This window comes from Saccopteryx leptura, chromosome 2, assembly GCF_036850995.1.
Source record: "Saccopteryx leptura isolate mSacLep1 chromosome 2, mSacLep1_pri_phased_curated, whole genome shotgun sequence".
Lineage (NCBI taxonomy): Eukaryota > Metazoa > Chordata > Mammalia > Chiroptera > Emballonuridae > Saccopteryx > Saccopteryx leptura.
Genome location: NC_089504.1, coordinates 226,053,258 through 226,077,060, shown reverse-complemented (window position 1 = coordinate 226,077,060; position 23,803 = coordinate 226,053,258). Strand labels below are relative to the sequence as shown.

Sequence of the window (23,803 nt, the reverse complement as noted above, 5' to 3'; positions counted from 1 at the left end):
CGCTGCCGTTTTCTAGATGGGCTTTGGCTATAAGCAGTGACGCCCATGCAGAAGGTATTTCGACCACGTCTGAGGTACCGGGCCAGGGCTGGGCAGTAGGATTGCGCAATAAGCAGCGATATGGAGACTAGGAGTGGGCAGGAGATGCCCTTCCCCTGCAAGGAATTTCTCCAATTACAGGCCAAACCAGAATTCACAGAGGGAGCAGAGCACAGGTGTTTGGTATGAGGCGTTGATTTCCAAGGGCTGAGCAGTGCCCAGGCCTGCTGGTCAGGCTGTGACTTGTTCTGCATGCAGATTTGGCCCTGTATTTTTTATTCTGGTCTCCTCCAGGTTCCGCCTTTGTAAACCACACTCGGAAAACCACCTAATAACCACGCTACATTTATTCAAGGTTCCCAACATGTCCCAGGTGTTTAACTTGGTCTGGACATCCACCCAGAAGGAAGGGGCACAGTGTGCCCTCCTTAGGGGCAGGCAGCTCTTGGAGAGCTGCAGACACCTCTCATCACCATCACCCGGTGCCCACACCTCCACAGTTGCACTTTCACCGTGCCTGTCACCTTAGCTGTCAGTGTGGTGCTGAAGGTTCTAGAAGGCTCTTGAAAGGGATAGAACCAAAATCTCGTCAGGCCTTGCCCTCCTTGTCTCCTCCCGGGGGCCTTCCTCTGATCTCACGCTCCAATGTCTTTCTTTTCAGAGGTGTGAACATGTACGCCATGTTGACTGGGACCCTGCCATTCACGGTGGAGCCTTTTAGCCTGAGGGCTTTGTACCAGAAGATGGTGGACAAGGAGATGAACCCCCTCCCCACCCAGCTCTCCACAGGTAATGCACTTGGCATCCTGGACTCAGGGTTTCAGAACTTGGGCGCCAGCCAGTGGGGGGTTCCATCTGACTCTGGGTCTGTTTTGCAGCAAGGGTGGGAGGAGTACCCATGGTTCAAGGTATCGTCCTACAATTAAAACTAGACTCCAGAGCGCTTGGGTTTCCCATCTCGGAATAGCCACTCAGGTCATCTCTCCTCCCTCCTTCCCTTTCCCATTAGAATTCTGGACTCCTCACACTTCCTCCTTCTGCTTAAAACACATCAAAAGGCTCGTAGGTGCTCCACTGCAAAAATAATTGCGGGGCTTGATTGCTTTAAAACTCACCACATTATCATGTTGCCTTTGAAGAGAGCATTTGTAATCACGTGTCTATTGTGTCTTCCTTGGTCAGTTCACTGCAAGAAAGTGTTAATTTTATTCAGGTTTGGTCTGTGATTTGTTTTGTTTGCTGTTTGAGGTTTTGAGCCCGTGGAAAAGCTTTTAAATATATATGTATAGGTTCAGTTACCTGATTAGGCTGAATCATCAAGTGTGTTTGGGAAGTGTCCTCAAACCTGAGCTGGTTCACGTTTCAGTAAACAGTGCATCTTAGGGTTTGGTTTCAGACCCAGTGAATTAGTACAATTGTTCTTTTGTTCGGATCAGGATTCACTTCGAGTTCCTGGTCTCAGGTTGGTCTTGACGATCATTTAATTGGCTCCTTAGCATAAACTCAGCTTCAATGAGATAAGGCATGTGACCAAAAAAAAAGTTAGTTATTTAATTTCAATGTATGATACTGTTATGTATTTAAAATAATAGTATTTTTTTTTTTTTTGTAATTTTCTGAAGTTGGAAACGAGGTGGTAGTCAGACTCCTGCATGCACCTGACCGGGATCCACCTGGCATGCCCACCAGGGGGCAATGCTCTGCCCATTTGAGGCATTGCTCTGTTGCAACCAGAGCCATTCTAGAGCCTGAGGCAGAGGCCACAGAGCCACCCCAGCACCCGGTCCAACTTTGCTCCAATGGAGCCCCAGCTGCAGGAGGGGAAGAGAGAGACAGAGAGGAAGGAGAGGGGGAGGGATGGAGAAGCAGATGGGCGCCTCTCCTGTGTGCCCTGGCCAGGAATTGAACCCGAGACTCCTGCACGCCAGGCCAACGCTCTATCACTGAGCCAACCGGCCAGGGCCTAAAATAATAGTATTTTTATGTTACTACTGTTAGCTATTATTCTCTTGTGTTTATAAAACATCCATGAAGCGGACCCTGAATTTGTGCTTGCAGAATGGAATCCCAAGCAGAAATGCATTGTCATATGAAATGACCTGATTTGTCCAAATTTGCACCTTTTCTAGAGAGCTGGTAGCATGGAGGTGTGTGTACCTGGGCAGGTGGGGGAATATGGACTCAGGGAGGATGAGTTGTAGCTCTGACACTGTCGAGGTAGTATTTCCACACTGAGAGCAGTAACTTGGAGTTAGCAAGTGTGCACAATGCTGAACGAATTGTCCTATCTAGGGTTAGAGGTCTCAGAAGAGCCGGAGGTGCCACAGAGCCCTGTGAGGGGGACTCCTCCATTCGTCCCACAGTCCACACTCACTCATCTAGTTATTCCAGGAGTATATATTGTGCACCAGCTGTCTGCGAGTCATACGCTAGGAACCCGGTAAACAGGAGACACAACACGTTCTGTCTCCACCTGTACAGAGCTTACAAATCAGCAGGGGAGGCAGAAAAAATAAACATACATAAACACGTGTGATTTGGTAGTGTAAGTGTAAGAAAATCAAATAAATCAGAATGAGAGGATAGAGAGTCAAGATATTTTTTTCTTAAGTGAGAAGCAGGGAGGCAGAGAGACAGACTCCTGCATGTGCCCCAACAAGGATCCACTCAGCAAGCCCTGCTATGGGATGATGCTCTGCCCATCTGGGGCTGTTGCTCTGTTGCTCAGCAACTGAGCTACTTTAGTGCCTGAGGCAGAGGCCATGGAACCATCCTCAGCACTTGAGGCCAACTTGCTCCAACTGAGCCATGGCTGTGGGAGGGGAAGAGAGAGATAGAGAAAGGAGAAGACGAGGGGTGGAGAAACAGATGGCCACTTCTTTTGTGTGCCCTGACTGGGAATCGAACCTGGGATGTCCATATGCTGGGCTGATGCTCTATCCACTAAGCCAGTCAGCCAGGGCCAAGATTTTTTTTTTTAATAAATAAGATTTTTTTTTTTTTGTATTTTTGTATTTTTCTGAATCTGGAAACGGGGAGAGACAGACAGACTCCCGCATGCGCCTGACCGGGATCCACCCGGCACGCCTACCAGGGGCGACACTCTGCCCACCAGGGGGCAACGTTCTGCCCACCAGGGGGCGATGCTCTGCCGTGACCAGAGCCACTCTAGCGCCTGGGGCAGAGGCCAAGGAGCCATCCCCAACGCCTGGGCCATCTTTGCTCCAATGGAGCCTTGGCTGCGGGAGGGGAAGAGAGAGACAGAGAGGAAGGAGGGGGGGGGGCGGGGGTGGAGAAGCAAATGGGCGCTTCTCCTATGTGCCCTGGCCGGGAATCGAACCCAGGTCCCCTGCACGCCAGGCCAACGCTCTACCACTGAGCCAACCGGCCAGGGCAATAAATAAGATTTTTTTGCCTGATTAGGCGGTAGCGCAGTGAATAGAGCATCGGACCGGGATGTGGAAGACCCAGGTTCGAAACTCCGAGATCGCCAGCTTGAGCTCGAGCTCATCTGGTTTGAGCAAGGCTCACCAGCTTGAGCTCAAGGTTGCTGGCTCGAGAAGGGGTCAATCTGTCTGCTGTAGCCCCCCGGTCAAGGCACATATGAGAAATCAATCAATGAACAATAAGGAACCGCAAAAAAAAAATTAAATAAATAGAAATAAGATTTTTAACAACTTTTTCATTATAGATTCACATGTAGTGTAAGAAATCATAGGACTCTGTCTGTCCTTACCAGTTTCCCACATTGGTCATATATTGCAGGGGTCGGGAACTTATGGCTTGCGAGCCAGATGTGGCTCTTTTGATGGCTGCATCTGGCTTACAGACAAATCTTTAATAAAAATAATAATAACATTAAAAATATAAAACATTCTCATGTATTACAATCCATTCATTTCCTACCACTCATGTTCATGGTTGCAGGTGGCTGGAGCCAATCACAGCTGTCCTCCAGGACAACACCAAATTTTTATTGGATAATGCGTAATGTACACGGGTGGTTGTATTGCTCTCACGGAATTACATTTTAAAATATGTGGTGTTCATGGCTCTCTCAGTCAAAAAGTTTCCCAACCCCTAATATATTGGGTACCTCTAGGAAACTGACATTGATGATGCCCATGGATATTAGTCACACTTCTATATACCCATGGTGCATGGTCTCACAGTGTGGATTTATATGTCAATAGCACAGCAAGGTATAGAACCATTAGTTGCCTGACAGGGGTCCCTTGTGCTACCTATCTATAGCTATGGACACCTTCCTGCCTCCCATGCTCCCTAACCCTGGAATCCACTCAGCTGTTCTCCATCTCTAGGATTTTGCCATTTCATAAGTGCTACACATCATGGCTGTTTCCCCTCAGCTTAATTCCCTTGCTCTCCATCCAAGTCATCATATGTACCCATCCTTTGTCCCTCTTGACTGCCGAGTTTAATTCTGTGGTGTAGACGTGCTGCAGTTTGCTCACCATTCACCCATGGAAGGGCACTGGGTTGTGTCCAGCTTTGGGGTATAAGGAATAAAGCCACTGTCAACATCTATGTGCAGAGTAGGTGTGCAGTCATGTTTTCATTTCTCTGGGACAAACGCCTAAGGGTGAAACTGCGGGTCAGAGAGTGAGCGCATGTTGAGTCATGGAAGGGCCTGCCTGTCACTGTCTTGTTCTGAGAGGCGGAACCATTTGTCCTTCCCCCAGGCAGTGGATGAGTGACCTGTTTCTCTGCAGCTCTGCCAGCACTGGACTCTGTCACTATTTTTTATTTTAGCCATTCCGTTTGGGGGGGAGGTCTATGATAACTTATGACAAATAAGATGTAATGTTTGCAAACAGTGGTCCCTTTTTGGAGTTATATTGTTGTCTCGATGTCATCATCTCTCAGAGTAATTCAGGAGTTCCTCAACAAAGGACAATAGGAGGATGCTTGTACCCTCATGCATGCAAGAGGCAGAGCCTTTGACTCTCAGGAAGACCTTGATGGTCTGGAGAACTGCCTCTCATTATATTAGTCAGGATAGCTCAGGTTACACTGCAGTGACAAATAGCCCCCCAAATACAGTGGCTTAAGATATCAATGACTTACTTCTCTTTCATGCCACATGTTTATTGAGAGTTGGATGAAGGGGTCCCAGACCAGTGGAGCCATAGCTTCTGACTTCCTAAAACATGTCACATGGGGGAAGTGCAGCCCAACTCTGTGTCTAGAAGGCAGAAAGCCAGAAATGTCTGTTGCGCAGCATTCATGTGAGGCACAGGCTGGGGGACGAGGAGCAGGAGGTTCAGCCTATGATCATCACTGGGGCGGGTCAGCCAGGCAGATAACAGCACAGGACAGCCAGTCTCGTTCCTTCAGAACCAACCTGTTTTTACCCTCAGTGCTATACCCAAATGTAATAGGATATGCCCTAAGTGCTTTCTGATTGTGGGAATTAAGTTCACCTTAAAGAAGTAGCCTGACCAGGCGGTGGTGCAGTAGATAGAGCGTTGGACTGGGATGTGGAGGACCCAGGCTCGAGACCCCGAGGTCGCCAACTTGAGCATGGGCTCATCTGGTTTGAGCAAAAGCTCACCAGCTTGGACCCAAGGTCGCTGGCTCGAGCAAGGGGTTACTTGGTCTGCTGTAGCCCCATGGTTAAGGCACATATGAGAGAGCAATCAATGAACAACTAAGGTGTCAAAACGAAAATCTGATGAGTGATGCTTCTCATCTCTCTTGTTCTTGTTTGTTTGTCCCTATCTATCCCTCTTGCTGACTCTATCTCTGTCCCTGTATATAAAAAAAAAGACTAACCTTCTAAAAAAAACAATAAATCTGAAACTTAAAAAAATATATATTAAAAAAAAGAAGTAAAAGTTGTACCCCTGAAGAAGTTTAAAAAACATAGTCCAAAGGGTATTCCAAAGCACATAGAGTAGAAATGTTCCCCAGTGATTTCGACATCTCCAGAGTTTGTGTTCAATCTCGCATGGCTTCTGTTCTAAGCCGGACTTGGCTTGAAGTACTACGTGCTTGTTAGAGATCCTCACATTCCTGCTGGACCTAGTCGTCTTGGCTCGCCAGGCGTGAATTTCTATATCTAATTTTGCATTAAGGAATCTGGAGCCCCACCCTTAAAAAACAAACAAACCTGTCTGGATATGTAAATATCTTTCTCTCCGTGACGGTTCTGACCCCTTGTGCTGGTATCGGGCACAGTGTTTGCATATGTTGAACATTCATGTTGCTCAGAGAACCTAGTTGCTGACTCTAGTGTTAACATGTGTGGCCTGGGGAGGCAGCCCATGGGTTCATTTGACAGCTCAGGTTGGGAATTAGACCAATGTCATAGGGTCCGAGCTGTGCCCCAGCTGCCAAGGAGGCTGGGGCATCTGATTGTGATCACAGAGCAAATGACTTCAGTTTTGGGGATCAGCTGCTGTCCCCCATTTCTCCATCTCTTCATCCTTTTCATGCCACCAGATTCATCTCTCCTCCTTTCCCCCAAGCCTGGCCCACCATCGCTTACAATGCTATCTGTTTACACCCCAAGTATTGGTTTACCAGTTTAGAGTATCTGCTGTTTATGAATGTGTGCATGCTTTTCACACTATCTCTTTGTTCTCATCACAACCTCAAGGAAGGACTGTTATTTCCAGTGTACCCATGTGGATAAAACTGAGTCTCAGTGAGATTAAGTAGCTTCTCTAGTTTTGAACTTACATGACCCCCAAACCTGGGGTTTCCTACCACAGTCTATGCTTCTGTCTCTTTCCTTATTTTATTTAGTATAAGATGCCCTTTGCACCCCCACGCCCCACTCAGATTTGGTAGTAGTATCTGTTGTCCTTAATGTTTTGAGAAATATCAACATTTTTGAAAGTCCAGGTTAAAAATATGCCGTTTTATTAAGTGTCTCACTAACACAGCCTATTCATTTGATGGTTCTGTCCCTCCCATTTGTGACGATGTCACCACGTCTACTGATTAGTACAGTGGTACCTTGACACACAAGGACTTTAAATCATGCGCAATTTGGGAGATGAGCTGTCACTCATGGGATTTTTTGCTTTAAGTTACAAGCGGATATTTGAATCACAAGCTTCCACCACCCTCCACTAGATAGCCTGCTGAATGCTCTGAAAGGGAGGAAGAAACACACTTCCATGGAAAGGTTTTTGTTGAAACAGCCTCTAAGTGAAAGTGAGGAAAGTGTGGCGAAACCCCAAAAATCAGTGAAGAAAATGATTGTTGGGCAAATGAGTTTGTAAAATTTGTATTTTCTGAGTTTTCTCACTTTTATTGTTAAAAATGGCACTGGGCAGCTGTCTGTGAAATTGCTAATTAGCATCCTGCGTGGGAAGGGCCAGTGTTACGCTAATGTCTCCTCCCTCTCCGCCAGCATCTTCACCTGACCTTGAAGGTAAATACAATTCATAAACCAGTTTATTTCTTTACATTCTCTCTTATTATGTATATATATACATATATGTATTATTTATAAAGCACATTTTCTCATTTAAAAGCATATAAAACAAAAAATTTGTGTGGTTTTTGTGGGCCAGAATGGATTAATTGCATTCCCAATAACTTAAAAGGGGAAATTTGACTTGACACACGAGCAAATTGAGTCATGCTCTTGGCCATGAAACGAATTAAACACCTGTGTCAAGGTACCACTGTATATGTTTTTAGATTAAGTTGGAAGAAGTTTTGCCAAATTTGAGTTGGAAAAAAATGCAGTATCACTGCCCTTGTGAGGTCCCTGTGCATGCTTCTGAAGAACGGTCCCTCATCTCTACCATGTACACACATGCTCCCCAGCTTGTGACACCGTTGTGCCTGGCTAAAGCTATCGTAAGTTGAAAATGCGTTTAATACACCGACCTACCGGATGTTATAACTCAAATGTGCTCAGAACATGTACCTTCGCCTGCACCTTGGCAGAATCATCTAAACAGCACAAAGTCTAGTTCATGGTGAAGTGTCCACTGCCTTGTGTCATGCACTGTGTGTCTCACTTTCATGCCATTGCAAAGTCCAAAAATCGCCCATCAGACCATCTACCATCGGGGACTGTGTGTAGTTGGAGCACAGAGGCTTCTGGGGCCTTCCCAGTTCTCACCTTCTGTCAGTCCGTGCCTCTGCTTGTCAGTGCTTGTGTCTCACAGCATCAGGAGTGCCTTCGCGGCCCAGACATTTTTCAGACAGCCTACTTTTCATCACCGCACCTCTGTGACAGCCCTTATAATCCATTCCAAACAGTCACTCAGATCAAACAGCTTTTATGCTGTGAAGTCACCGAGGCAGAGCCACAGAGGCGGTGTTGGCATTTGTAGGGGTGGGGACAGTGCCTGTTAGGGTTTCTGAGGCGCCCTATCATCAGATCAGCACCACACTGCTGCTCTGTCGTGTGGGGTAGTGCGGGCAGGGCCTGGGACGGGGCGGGGCTGCTCTCTTCCAGTGGGCCACTCTGATGCAATGGGCTGGTGCTGTATGTCCTGTGCCTCCCCACCCCCCCATCCCACCCCCGGGCTCAGTGTCACGGTGCTCACACAAGTCAGTTCCTACTGGGGACAGCTGACATCTCCTGGAGGACAGTATGCTTCACACCAGAGGGGTGTGTGCACACATGTGATGGGGACCACTGGAGGGGTGCACCCCTGTGGGTCATCCCCCCTCTCGGGCCTGAATGGGGAGCCCCTGCAGTGGCTGAGAAGAGTCGTGGGCAGCGCCTGGCCGTGCTTGCCACTCTCCCAGGATGGTGGAGAATGTTTTACCCCTTTGGCTCAGGAGTTGTAGGGATACTTTAAGACCCAATGCAGACTTCGGAGGGCTTGAAGGATATCTTCAGAGTCCTTGTCAGATCACAATGCAACACTGTGATGTCCACAGTACTCGCCTTTGCCAGTGGAGGCTCGCGCTAAAATTACTTGGGCTCGTCAGCAGATTGTGATGAGGCAGAGGGCTCGGTTCTGAAAATAGAACAGAAATGCATTTCCAGTCTGTCTCAGCTCCTCTGTTAGTCACAGTCAGCAGGAGCCCGCGGCGGCCGTGCGGGTCCTCGGAGGGCAGGCGGCACCACGTCTCGGGAGCGTTGGTCTCTCAGCCGCCTTCCTCCTTCAGTTCATCATGCCAATCTTTTTTTTTTTTTTTTTTTTTTTACATTTTTTTAAATGATCCTTCTGCAGGTTCACCTACGGAAACCTTGTTACGACTTTTACCTCTTCTAGATAGGCAAGTTCGACCGGCTTCTCAGCGCTCCACCAGGGCCGTGGGCCGACCCCAGCGGGGCCAATCCAAGGGCCTCACTAAAACCATCCAATTGGTAGTAGCGACGGGCGGTGTGCACAAAGGGGCAGGGACTCAATGCAAGCTTATGACCCGCACTTACTGGAATTTCTCATTCATGGGGAATAATTGCAATCCCCAAACCCCATCACGAATGGGGTTCAACGGGTTATCCGTGCCTGCCGGCGTAGGGTAGGCACACGCTGAGCCAGTCAGTGTAGCGCACGTGCAGCCCTGGACATCTAAGGGCATCACAGACCTGTTATTGCTCAATCTCGGGTGGCTGAACGCCACTTGTCCCTCTTAGAAGTTGGTCACCCGTCTTTTTGCTCTGACCAACAGATGCTGCCGACTGAGCATTCAGCAGACTCTTGCAACGTAGGGGCATTGAGAGTAGGAAGAAAGAAACTCCAAAAAAATAGAAGGATCCCTCAATTTGGAGATGTTAGCTTTTCAGACCATTGATGAACATCTCGGAGGGTTTTATTTGGAGACCCAGCTGTCAAGCAGAGAGTCTGAGATGGATCTCATGCCCCTCTAGAGTCTCCACGTACCTTTTCACCTGCTACGGTTTTTAAAGGGAAACGACCTTTGGGTTACCTCATCCACTGTACAGGAACTCACCTGGAGGGGTGACCTGGTGGCATGACCTTGCAAAAGTTGTTTTTTTGGTGTTGGTGATGGTATCACAATCAGCACCGCTTTTGATGGCTTCATTTCTCCCCCGCAGAAAATGGGTAGGCAGGAAAGAAAAACACCATTCTGTAAAGGACAGCTTTCAAATGACAGTGAACGCCTGTGAGGAAGTGAGAATTTTCATGGCTTTTCCTCAAAAGGTCAGATTAGCTCAGAACACTGAAACATAGCTTTGGAGAGGAGGATAGAAAAACTTGGAGACCCAGCACTTGAAGATGACTTGCCAGAATCTATGTATTGGTATATTGGAAATTGAGTATCAAGTAGAAAGCTACATAAAAAACATTTTTATATTGCAAAGTTATGCTGACAAGGCTCTGTAGAATCAGAAACTTCCAGGGTCCCACACTCCAGCAAGACAGGCCGTCTTCGCGCTGAAGCAACCCCTGGCGTTCTTCATCCACATGAGGACGTGCACATCTGCATGCCCAACAGTTTGGGAGCCCGTGACCTTCGTGTGCCTTATAGACACATTTTCCCATGTCATGCCGTTGTCTCCATTGTCCTGCATCTTAAAGGAGGCGAACATTCTACCTACAGACGAGCCAGCTTCCTGTCCTGGTGCTCTGTAAATGTTTGCTTAATGACAGGAGATCCTAGAACATTTGAGCAGACCGTTTTTGCCCGGAGGGAAGAAGGGGCCACAGGGGCCTGGTAGTTGGTCAGTTGTTGCTCATACTGTCCTTCTCCAGTGTGCTCAGCATTAGTGACACGACTGCAGTGACTTTCCGTGTGCTGAAAGTAAGGCTGCAGTTCACAGGCCCTTTCCATGTTGAGGGTCAGCACAAAAGGAAAGGGTCCGTCAGGGAGACATGGGGTTCCAGTGTGACACTTGCTGAACCTTTGGACACACACTAAGACTTTAAAACTTGAGGCACTTAACACTTAAGCAACAACTGTTGAAGTTTACTTAACACTTAAGCAACAACTGGCTCTGTGGTATTGCCTGGGTCTGCTGGGCTCCACTAAGTGGACCTGGGCTCCTGCTGGTCTGGGCGTTGCCTAATTCAATCTGGGGACTATGTGGGCGGCCATGGAGAATGCCTTCAAAAGAAAGGACTGGGTCCTGGCTGGTTGGCTCAGTGGATAGAGCGTTAGCCTGGTGTGCAGACGTCCCAGATTCGATTCCTGGTCAGGGCACACAGAAGAAGTGACCATCTGCTTCTCTCTCCCTCCCTCTCCCCCTTCTTCTCTCTTCCCTCCTCTCACTTAAAAAAAAGGAAAAGAAAGAAAAAAAAAAAGCAGAAAGAAAACATAACCTCCTTGGCTTCTTGAGACTCTGGGTGTCACACAGCGAGGGCCATGTCAGAGGGTCTGGTTTCCAATGCCTTTACCCTTTGGTGCCTTTCTGGGCATTCCTTTCCAAAACTTGCCATGAGACGAAGCATTTTCTCTTTACTGTCATCCCTTCAAGCTGGTGACGAGGCCATCTGCTTGGCTCACCTCCAGAGGGTGACACAGCACAGATCACAGGTTGTGCTGGGAAGTGCAGGGCACTGGGCTTTCTCATCTACCAGGTGTACCCGTTGAGCAGGTGTCAGACTCCTTGGACTTGTGGCACCCAGAGACCCAGGGGCGGGTCCGTGCTGTGGTGGCTCAGGAGGGATGGCGGGTCACCTGCTTCAGGTCCTGGTGGTGTCTGCATTCAGCTTATAACGTGTGCTTTTGGCCGGTGTCTCCATAGGAGCCATCAACTTCTTGCGCTCGCTGCTGGAGCCCGATCCTGTGAAGAGGCCCAACATTCAGCAGGCGCTAGCCAACCGCTGGCTCAATGAGAACTACATGGGCAAAGTGCCATGTACTGTCACCTATCCCAACAGGTAAGCCCGCGTGCACAACAGAGGGGCCCTTCTCGGGCCAGACGGGCCAGTCCTATGAGCCCTGAATAGTTCTGGACAGAAAGCTGTGTGTGATTCGAGAAAAAGCTGTCCTCCCCACTCAGCACCCACACAGCCCCACCCCAGACGGGCCCACCTCGGTGCACAAGAGGAGTGAGGACAGACCACACCATGCACCCTGTGGGGTGCCTGGCGGAAGGTGAGTAAGGCTGAACCCAGGCCTCGACCCCCTCGTTACACCTACTACTGAGGGGCTTTCTTCCCAGAGAGGTGCCTCTTATTCGTACAGAGGAGCCCTTTAGACCAGTTGTGGTGCACTGACCCTCTGTGCGTGAGAGCATGAGTGTGTGTGAGAAAGATTGTGAGTTTGGGTGAGACCCACCCACAGACTCTCTTGCCAGCATCAGCCAGACCCTCTTCCAACCCCCGCCTCCCGCCCCCCGCTCCATCTCTGCCAAGTCTTTGCTCTGATGTTACTTCAGCCCTAAGTGAGTCCCTCGCCTTAAACGTCGGGGGCGGGAGAAAGGAGGCCGTTTTCCTCTGATTTCCTGTGCAGGCTTCCCATAGCAGACTCCACAAGGCGGAATCTTTAGGGAAGGCTCGCAGGCAGGGGTCTACAGCGTGGGGACATGAGCAATACTTGTCTCCATGCTGGGGTTTGAAAACAAGCGCATGGAAACAGTTCCTGTACTTTCTCCTGGACATGGTTGTAGCTAACCTGAGCAAGGGAGCGAGGGCCCTCACCTGGGTTCTTAGAGCAAACACAGAGACCACATGGGTCAGATGCCTTTCAGGACTGGGACCCATCTTGGCCCCTTCCTTCAGACCTAGGACATCCTGCACATTTGACCCAGCTTAGATAAGGACAAGAAAACCACTGATGAAAGGGACAGAGGAGAGAGTGACAGGGCAGGGAAAAGGATATCCTTGCTGGTCATAGTTCAGAATGCCCAGGCAGGTCTGGAGACTTCCACCAAGCCTTATAAACACCATGCTGCTGATTGTCCAAATGAGATGGGCCAGCCGGGGTCTGTCTTGGGGAGGGAGCTCTAGAAGAACTTAAGGGGACATGCTGGACATTCTTGCAGTGAGCATCCACTCTACCGGCTCGAATTTACACTCGCTGGGGCCATGGACAAAGGGGGTTTTCTCAGTGGTCATCTAGAATTCTAGCATTTGACTCACAGGAGGTAATTTAAACAAAGTCTAGGTTACTTGGGTTGCCAAGGGAACCTGAAAATGGACTGCTGGTTTCCAAATGAGCCAGTATCTGAAACAGACACCAGAAATAGAACCCCAGTGTGAGCCGGAAAGCGAAGCTGGGGGCCAGGTCTCGTCACCAACGCCCGTGAAGAGGGCAGCACACAGGTGCGCTTTCTGTTACAGGTGGGATGTGGAGGGCCACTAGGTGAATCTGTGAGCCACTGTAGTTGCTAAGTGAGCTCAGTTGACCCACGCAGTGCGGCAGCTGTTGAAGAAAGCAGACGTGGTACTAGACAGAGTCTCCCCTGCTTGTCGGTCGGCTCCCCATCCACAAAGAATCATGCAGTGGCCTCTCATTCTGTAGCTTTCCTGCAGGGGGTACACAGGCTTTTGTAGGTGAACACTTAAATTCAAGCGTCCTTTACTGGTTTTGCCCAGATTAGGTTTTTTGAACTTGGACTTGGTCAGAAGCATGAGGCTTCATGTGAACCGTCAGGTCGATATAGAAATATTTCCAGTCTTGTCTATTCAGGAAAATGGTACTCAGTGTCTCCTGTTTATGGAAGGCCCATTGCTCCTGTTCTACTAGAGGCAAATCAAGGTTCAGTTTTTAAGTAATGAAACCAGAATTCTAAACTGTCAGGGAGGCATGTATTATTTACTGTCTTTATTTTGGAAAATGTTTAAGGTGAAGGGAAAAAGTGATAATTATTTTTCTGGTTTTACTAGCCCCCCAGATAGATGGATCAGGAACATGTGACCCGAGAAAGAAATATTTTCTTTATAAGGGGTAGTTTATAGCTTCTCCACACACGCTGCCCCAGATTTAACTATTTTAGATGTTATCAATGTGTCTGGTGGGGAGGAAAAGAAATGAAGAGCCCCTGTTTTATGTCCCTCTTCTGGAAAACCTTTGTTAAGTCCATTAAACCTCCAAGTTGATCTCCAAAAGGCAAGAGAAAACTGTCCTTCCAAGTGAACTTGTAAATGTGCACACCAGTCAGCTGACATTTGCTGTGTTCGGGCCTGGACCGCCTCCCGTCCCTCCGGTTAGCTCTGTGAAAGGAGGGAAGACGGGAAGTCATTGGTGACACAGGGCAGAGTTGTACCTGGTGTTCTGGAACGTTCTACCCTGGTCCGTACCGTCTAAACATGGAGAGAGAGCACAAATTCAGTACCTGATGTTGGAGAGCAGCACATATACGCATCGCTTACTGGGAAATGTTTAAATACTACTCTGAGTCGGCAGTTTGTCGACAAGGGTACGGTTTGCCAGAGCTGTCCAGTGTTTGCAGAGAAAGGACATGAAGTGCAGAGATGGGGTGTCTGCCCCTGCTTCTGTCCCTCCTCTCACTGCCACCACGTCAGCCACACCTGGGTGGTACCCAACACCCAGAGCACTCTCCTGGGGTTCGCTCCAGGTAGAGAGTAGGGCTAAGGTTGCCCGTGGGTTGACTGGCCAGGGATAGGGTTACCTGACTGTTCAGGGGTGCTGCAGTGAGGCTGTGGTCTGATTGGCCAGTGTCAGGGCACACAGCCGTGGTCTGTCTGGCCAGGGATGGGGTCAAGTGACACTGTCTGATTGGCCAGGAACAGGTCCTTTCAAGCAACGAAACCTTCAGTGTTAAGCGTTTTGGCAATCTTCACGTCATTGTATTCTTTTCTAACAAACATTACTGTTTACCATGCGTCATGCCAACTCCCTTCCTGCCCGTGATGTAGAGCGTGTGACTTTGTGGCCAACGGAAGTGAGGCCGGTGGGTTTCCTGGTTCTCGGGCGTTTGGTCTGGATGGCGGAGGGAGGGGTGTGGACTAGCTGTGAACTCGGACGATGAGTCTCCTCTGCATGCACTGTGGTGATGGGGTTGCTCTGTGAGGTTTCCAGAGAGTCCGCCGAGAATTCCCTCACTCCTTCCGTGGAAGCTGCCGAGTTCTCTAGGCAGTGATTTTCAACCTTTTTTGAGCCGCGGCACATTTTTTACATTTACAAAATCCTGGGGCACACCACCTATCAAAATGACACAAAATGACACTCTAACACAGTACATATTATACATATAGTTAATAATATAGTTTCTAAATGTATTTATACTCACACCTGACCATGTCTCACGGCACACTAGTGTACCGCGGCACACTGGTTGAAAAACACTGCTCTAGAGGCTGCACCAGCCTTCCACTCACAGAGCCCCTATTTGTATCTTCCTTAGGGAGGTAGAGTGTTCTAGCTGATGGTGCCACCCACTCCTGGCTACCAGCGTACACGCCCTATACCCCTCGACCCGCATGCTAGTTCTCCTAGCTGTTCCACTTGATGTTTATTTGAGAGGCGGTGAGCGTAGAGGAGAACCATCAAGTCAGGGTCTCTGGACTTGAATTCTGGGGCTGCTACTTCCTGTCTCTGTGACCCTGGCAAGTTGCTTCACTGCTGTGGACCTCATTTCTTATCTGTAAATAGGGATGATAAAGGCACGAACTCATAGACTGTCTTGGAGACAAAATGAATTATTCTCTCTCTTCCTCACTGGAGTGTAAACTCCATGAGCCAGGGAGTTGTTGAATGAGTGAATGAATAGATAAAGGAACGCCTGGTCTTTCTTTGACACTTCATCCCAAGGAATTTGTCTTTAAAATATGCCCACGAAGGTTTCGCTTGTCTGCTGACAGCAGCCTCCATTGCAACTGAGCCCCCCAATTTTTTATTTGTGAACTGGTGAGCTCACACTGTTCCTTTAAATGCCATCTGGGCTGGCTCCAGGGTCCCCTCCTTTATTACCCCACTTAAGTGTGGACTCAGCCTGTGTCCAATAGCTACAGTTTAAGGAAAGACTGTCAGATTGTAAAGAAGTCTGGGGCAATTTGAATATAGTCTAGATATTACAAAATATTAAGAGATAATATTACTACACTTTTGTTGGGTGTGTTGATGGTATTGTGATTCTGCAGGAGATGTCCTTGGGTTTTAAAGATGCACACTGAGGTGAGGGAGGGAGGGAGGGAAGGAAGGAAAGGAAGGAAGGGAAGGAAAGGAAGGGAAGGAGGGAGGGAGGGAGGGAGGGAGGGAAGGAAGGAAGGAAGGAAGGAAGGAAGGAAGGAAGGAAGGAAGGAAGGAAGGAAGGAAGGAGGGGAGGGGAGGGGAGGGGAGGGGAGGGGAGGGGAGGGGAGGGGAGGGGAGGGGAGGGGAGGGGAGGGAGGGAGAAAGGGAGGGAGGGAAGGAGGAAGAAAGGAAGGGAGGGAGGGAGGGAGGGAGGGAGGGAGGGAGGGAGGACAAAGTGTGAACATTGGCACAGCCAGGTTACACATAGGGTAGTTACATCATTCCCTCTACTGTTTTGTATGTGACATTTTTCACAATGGAAAGTCACATGAACAAACAGAGCGGATTGTCCTGTGTTGCGTGTTTGTGAGCATCTCTCATGAGGGTGGGGAGGTGACCGCTCTCTGTCCCCCGCTGCACAGGATCTCACTTGCAGACCTGAGCCCGAGCGTGGTGCTGCACATGACCGAGAAGCTGGGCTATAAGAACAGTGATGTGATCAACACGGTGCTGGCCAACCGCGCCTGCCACATCCTCGCCATCTACTTCCTCTTGAACAAGAAGCTCGAGCGCTACCTGTCAGGGGTGAGTGGGGCCCTTGTGGCCGTGTCCTGTCCCTCCATGGAGAAGGAACTCTAGCACCCACCGTGTTCCCCATTGCAGACACCTATTCCAGTTGTTCATTCAAACTGAGGCGAGGCTGCATTTCCCGCATACAGGCTGAAAGAGAGGTGAACAGGGCTTCTTGTGCACTGAGGTGCTTTTCAGCCCCCCTCTTAGCTCCCTGGGTTCCCTCATTAGAGGCAAAGGGGACTTGTATGGTCACAGAAGCCAGGAGCAGTGCTACTTTTAGAGCTGGTATGAAGAGAGACCTGTTTATATTTATTCTCCCAAATTGTGAGACAGCTTCACTAACTTGACTCTGGCCCCTCTCCAGGTCTGGGCATCAGAGAGGTCAGGTGGCCTGTGTCCCATGTGAGGCACAGCCTGCTGGAGACCCCCAGCCTGGGGGTGGGGAGGGGACAGTGGTGCCCTCACACTGAGGTCACCTTCCATCTCTGCCACAGCAGCTCTGATGTGCCTGGGTGAGGGGGAAGGGTTTACAAGTTTGGTGTCTAGGATTTAGTTTTGGCTGAATCATCTCTCTTTAGATGGACAGTGGTTTAAAAATAATCCTGCAAAGAAAATTGGGTCGAAGGCAGTATGGATTCTGCACATCATGCCTCCCATTTCTCCTACTCAGAACATTGGGGGCTAGTCAGCTCTAGCAGGAAGTCAGTCAGAGAGATTCAGAATACCCACTGTCCTGAAGGATGCCCCTAACCTGCTGTGTAGGACATCATGGAATCTGAATGTGCAGGGGCATCACCGTTAGGAAGACAGAACCCAGACCATGAACTTCTAGAGGTTTTTTTTTCAGTACTATTTAAAGTTACATGATAGATTCATATTTCACAAAATTTCACTAGACCATAGGCTCAGAAACCTTTTGTGAGGTTTCTGCTTTAGCAATAAAGATGAAAATCCACCCACAGGTGGGGAAACAATGCTCTCTGTGCTGTGCAGAAATGACCCAGATAATGTCCAAGAGACAAGGTGGTTACAAGTGCGTCTCTCTAGCAGATGGACCAGGGAGACGTCTAGAAGACATTGCTGACGAGGGGGAGAACCCCCGCGGGAGGCTGGATGAGAGAGGACAGGTGTGTCTGAGCTGATTCAGCCTAGGATCTTTGCAATGTTTCGCTTCAACAGGAGATTAGCCACAGAATTACTTTTTTTTTTTGGCGAACCACTGGGATAAAAGATATACACTCTTAAGAGTAAAAGACTTTTTAAAAACAAGCACTGTTTTACAGGGGTGGGGGGAGTGCTCTGTGTAAGCAGGGGTGACGGCATGGGAATAGAAAGGCAGTTTAGAAGCTGGGATTTAGGGATTGTGCCAAGGTCACAGGAGGCTGCTGTGGGTGAGACGCCAGGGCCGGAAAGACAGGACCTTTGGCACATAGTGTATTATTTATATCCTATTTATATCCTTTTCTCATGTCCTGAGGAGTGATTAAGGAAGTTTCTCTGTGCTCCCATGACAATGAACTTTATGGACAGATAAGAATGGAAACTGTTTCTCATTTCTCTTTTATAAGAAGACTAGATGTCCCTCATTTCTTTCTCATCACGTTTAATTCCTGTTTTATTATGTATTTTATAATATACATGATCCATCAGTGCAGTGGCACACGCTTGCAATTTATAAGTAAATCTGCACATATTATAGGTACCTGCTCACAACTTTTTCACTCCTGTGGGCTCAGGGTCACACCATGTGGGACCGCTGTGCTAGAGGCCAAGAGTTAGAATTTACATAAGCTAAGGGAAGGGAAGAGGATCAACGCACTGATTTTCTTTTTCAAAAATGAGTTTTGAGAAAGTGTTTCCACGAAACGAACTGGAAAGTTCACGATGTCACGTGTTGAAAGGATGATGTTGCCAGTTCCCTAGGTGAGCCAGCAGATTCAAACATTCTTCTTTGGCAGAACTGGCTCTTTGGCTGCTGATCAGGAAGATGGAGAGATGTGGGCTTTTAAACACTTCCTTCCCTGTGTCTGCCCCCACATCTATAGATACAGACTTGGCTCCTCACACTCTCCTTCCACACCGAGGCAGCTCACCCTGAGCGACAGAGACCTCTGTCAGAAGCTCTGGGGCCCGTCCCGGACATCCAGGTGTCTCGCCACCTGCTGTGTGTCAACTCTTCTGCTGCCCAGCTTGGGGCTGCAAAGCTGAGCGTGACTTTGTCTGCCGAGAACGTCCTCCGGAAACTCAGCTAATGGAGTTATGACAGGAGAAGGTTCTCGTTTTACTGTGTCCGTTTCACACTTGACCCCTAAGTCCTAGGACATACCTGGCCAGAGAGCCGCTTCTCAGTGGGGTGAGTGCCCGCAGACAGCTGCTGCTGGGCTGCTCAGCAAGCGCGCAGGTGGCTAATTTAATCGCGCTGCACGCCCCCTCCAGGTTCTTCATCTCAACCAGTTTCAGACAGCTCGGGTACAGTTTTGAAAATGAAACTAGTGATCTAAAGAGTAAAAGGTTAGACCTTAATTATTTGTTATTTTCCCCCCTTCTCTCTTGAATCTTGTTTCTTTCTTTCTTTCTTTCTTTCTTTCTTTCTTTCTTTCTTTCTTTCTTTCTTTCTTTCTTTCTTTTTCTTTCTTTCTTTCTTTTTCTTTCTTTCTTTTTTATCTTCTAAAGCCAGGGGGCATGGATTTTAATTTGGAGATCCTGTAGAAACATTCTGTGAATATTTGTTGGTTGATAAAATCAGTCAGCTGTGTAATTTCGCCGGTCTGCAGACAGGCTGCCCCTAGATCATAGGTGCAGTTGCTTGTCTTCTTTAAACTGGATGAACTGCTGTGACTTTTATTGGGGTGGGGGGACAGGCAGGGAATAAAGTTGTTTTTATGTTTTTATTTTTTTTAATTTATTTACTGAGTTTAGAGAGGGAGACACACACACACAGAGACAGATAGAAACATCAATCTGTTCCTGTATATACCCTGACCGGCCCACAACCTCTGCGTATCAGGATAATGCTCTAACCAACCGACCTAGCTGGCCAGGGTACTAGGGCTGTTCTTAAATAAGCAAACAACCAAAATCTGTATCCTATGTAGCAGTTCCAATAACATAAGTTACTCTTTGCGGCTCAGGTGTTTGGTTTCTGCTTTCCTATTTCCCGTCGAAGGGTAGACTTCATGGCAGAGATGAAGGAGCTGAGGTCAGCGAGGAGCAGAAACCTGCCTCGGGCCACCTGGCTTTTCCTGGAAGAGCCAGTGACAGGAGCAGGTCGTCTGACTGTGGGCGGGGCTCTCCCCACCACATCCTGCCCTGGGCCAGTTACCTGGCTTGCCTACAGCTCTCAGGGTCCTCTCTCAGCCTAGCACTGGTGTGAAAATGAACGACTGCTTAAGGACATTTCTGTTTCCCATGAGTTAAGCAGGCTTTTTCCTCTTTTCCTCGGCAGAAATCCGACGTCCCGGAGGGCATCTGTTCCAAGACCCAGCTCTCCCCGATGGAAAAGTGCAGGCCCAGTAAGGAGCCCTACGAGGTGAGTCACCCCACAGCAGACCCGGGCTATCGAGAGGCAGCCGGTTTCCACTGGGGTTGAGGGGAGTGGAAAGAAAACCAATTATTGGAGGACCGAGGAGGAGCAAATGACAAACATGCACTTGCCCAAGCCCTTAAGAAATGGTTTACGACGGAGTCACTGCGGCTCAGGCTCCAGATTGGTTCTCAGATGTGGCTGCGCATCTGGATGACCAGAGCACTGAACAGCGGGTGCCCAGGCTGCACCCCCCAGGAAAGATACGGGAGACCTGAGAGGTAATGATGCCGGGGGACTGTGGGCGAGGTCAAGTATAAAACTGCCAGTGGTGTCCCTGGCAGCTCGTTGAGCCCTTGGGGAGACCAGTGGTGGGAGTGGGAAGGGCGGGAGGGAGATTGTGTGGGTGGTCTGGATTTAGGGTAGGAAAACGGTGAGCATGGATCTCTGTGGACAGACCAGACGGCTCTCAGTGAAGAGAGGGAGAGGGCAGGGCCTCAGCTTGACGGACATGTGGGGTTGGGAGGAGTGGGGAGGGGCACAGAGTTAGAGCAGCCAGGGTGGGGCTTGGCCTTGACCTCAGGTTGGTGGCTTCCTTCCTTGGGACAGGCTTCCGGGCACCGGCAGGATCAGAAAGGAGGTGCGCTTTGGAAGGCGGTTGTAAGGGCTGGGGCTGGGCAGGGGCACAGCATGATCAGTTGCCTACAAACCTCCCCTGGCACGAGTGAAAGTGTCTCAAATCTGACCTGCCCGAACCAACCCCCAACCCCATTGTCTGCCCCCAGATGGTAATGCTACCCTCAGCACAGGGCAGAAACCTGGGCGTCCGTTTCGCTCCTTTCCCTCACCCCCAGAGTCAGTCTGGCACCGGGTTCTGCCAACTTGACTCCGGAAGCTCCTGAGCCTCTCTCCCGTCCCCATCCCGCCCCCCTGCTCTGGGCACTGCCACCATCCCCTCTGCCCTGGACTGGGGCCATGGCCTCAGGACTGGTCTGTCCCCTGTTGGATCATGTCCCTTGTCTGCACAGACCTTTGAAGGCTTCCTTAACCCGGGAGGCAGACACTGTAATGTGGTCACCAGGGGAGGCAGGTTTGATTTCACTCCCAGTCCTCCTTCCTGTCTCTTGGTGTACATTTGACTCTTTAGGGACGCAAGTAACAAAGCAAACTTAGGTGCACTCACCGATGTGTGTGCCCTACGTGGCCTTGTTGCCCTCATCCCCACCTCCCTTGGTTGTGTGGTTGAAGGTGTGAGGATGGTGATGGGAAAGGGGCCTCTTTCCTCCTCAGGATGACTGTTCTTAGATAATTATTCCATTGGCCCCAAAGCACACGGCGAGCATTGTACACAGTTGTTGAAATATTTAACAGCTAGGGTTTAGATAGGAACGCTAATGGGAATCCAACGGCATTTCCATTTTCTATGATCTGTGTGTTTTCTCCAAACGGTGGCACCGCTCCCGCTTATTAAATCACAGGCGGGACTATGGTGTCGGGTTCACCTCTCTGGAGTGTGGAGAGTGAGTAGAGCCAGGGAGGGAAGGTGTCAGCCAAATCAGGACGAACCCGGTGTTGGAGGGAAGCCCATGCTGAGCCTCGGGGTTCCGCGTCAGCTGCCCTTGGCTGGTCCAGGAGAAGCCGCTGGGTGGTGGCTAGGAGATGGAGGTGGTGCGCAGGCTGCCTGGGGAGTAGCTCCGAGCCCCGGGCCCTGAGCCCCGGGCCCTGCACTGAGCCCAAGCAGGCCTCTGTGTTCTCAGTTCCACTTCGTGCCTCCTGGGAAACAAAAGAGCTGGATTAAGTGGGAAAACCTTTCCTCTTGGGATGTTACGACTTGACTGCTATCTCTACCTCCTCTAACTGTAAAAGGCAGAAATTGTGTCTGTAAAAGTGGGACGCATGTCTCACCTGTGAACACCTCGGGCACATGCTCCAGGGACTCTTCTTCCTGAAAAGGGGGCCCTTGAGGACCGAGGGGGTCAAGGTGGGGGTAGTCGTCACTTTTCAACTGGCTCATGAAAGCCGCATAGAGCCAGGGTCGTTTTTGTGAAAGTTCTTACAAATCGTGTTAATTTGTAGAAGAATATCAGAACCAGGAGGGCTTCTCTTCAGTGTCAAAGTGATGTCGCAGTTTGGGAAGAGAAGCTGGGCAGAGGGTGATGAGGGAGTGTACCTGTGTGCTGGGGCTGCTGTGACAGACTACTGCAGACTGGGAACTTCAACACCAGACAGGGACTGTCTCCCAGCCTGGAGGCTGGAGTCCAAGCTCACAATGTCAGCAAGGCTCGTGCCCTCCGAGGCTGCAAAGGAGGAACTGTACCATCCTCCCTCCCAGCTCCTGGTGGTCGCTGGCCATCTTTGTCTCCTTGGCTTGTAGAAGCATCAGCTGATCTCTGCTCTTATCCTCACGTGGCCTCCTCCCTGCGTGCGTGTCTGTGTCCAGCTTCCCCTCTTTATAAGAATAGCAGTCACACTGCATTAGGATCCACCCTAGGGACCTTATTTTAATTTGATTACTGCACAGCAACACCAACGGCCCCCTTCCAGAAGGCAAAGAAAGGACAGTGAGCTTTCACATACCCCACTGTCCCCATTCCTCAAAGGGGACATGATAGGCTTGTCCCTGACCCTGTCTGAAAATAAGGTCCCCTTCTAAGGACCTGGGGGGTTAAGACTCCAATGTAGAAATTTTGGGGAACTACAATTCAACCCATAATGGGGACTATATGTTTAAAGGTAAAATATTAAAATGTTCACTTTGTGTCTTAGGTCAAAATCTTTACAACTTTTTAAAAATGAAATTTCTCAAGCAATCTGTGCTGTTGGAAATCGGAATGGTGGTTACCTTGGGAACTGGGAGAGGACACGGGTTGGTAGGAGGGCCCTCCAGGTGCCGTTTCTTGACCCAGGTGCCATCTGTCTGGGTGCTTTTGCTGTTTGAAAAAAATGCATTGACCTGCTTACTCATCACTTGAGCATTCCTCCGTGGTGTCTGTGGAAAAGGTGTTCAGCACATGAACCAGGACACCTGCTGCCTGCTTCCATGATGACTTAGGAGTTTGGTTTCTTGCATAAACATGGACATGAATAACTCAAACAGAGGTGCAGGCGGTATCGATAACGTCTAAGGAATAAACAGGAAGTGCTTCTTGAACGGTTAACAAATACTGCTTTCCACAGGCCTCCCTGGACACCTGGACAAGAGACCTGGAGTTCCATGCTGTGCAGGTAAGAACCTGGGATGTTACAAAGGATTAGTCAAGAATTCTCCAGAGAAATACATACAACTAATAGAGTATGTGTCTCGTGCTTGGACACCCAGGGAAAGAGTTGATATCTCTCTTCAGGTCCCAAAGCCTTTTGGAAATATAACTCCTTCTTCTTCAGAACCCTTCTGTCTTTCTTCTCTTAAAGCCTTCAACTGATTGTGCAAGACCCACTTATTATGGAGGGCAATCTACTTTACTCAAAGTCTAGGATTCAAATGTTCATCTTATCAAAACAAATAAACCAAAAAACCCCAAACAGACCTTCCCAGCAACATCTAGACTGGTGTTTGACCAAACACTGGGTACCATGGCCCAGCCAACTTGACACATGAAATTAACCACCCCATATGCTCCT

General features: G+C 49.2%; 1 protein-coding gene across 4 annotated transcripts in view; it reads left to right on the top strand.

Annotated features, from left to right (window-relative positions):
* Nucleotides 1–23,803, top strand: part of HUNK (hormonally up-regulated Neu-associated kinase) — a 105,792-nt gene that overhangs the window by 73,383 nt on the left and 8,606 nt on the right. For all 4 annotated transcript variants that reach the window (XM_066370365.1, XM_066370366.1, XM_066370368.1 and 1 more), the window contains 5 exons: nt 701–828; nt 11,693–11,828; nt 16,509–16,671; nt 20,105–20,188; nt 23,360–23,407. In XM_066370365.1, coding sequence (XP_066226462.1) covers nt 701–828; nt 11,693–11,828; nt 16,509–16,671; nt 20,105–20,188; nt 23,360–23,407 — 559 coding nt within the window. The remainder of the gene's footprint in view (nt 1–700; nt 829–11,692; nt 11,829–16,508; nt 16,672–20,104; nt 20,189–23,359; nt 23,408–23,803) is intronic.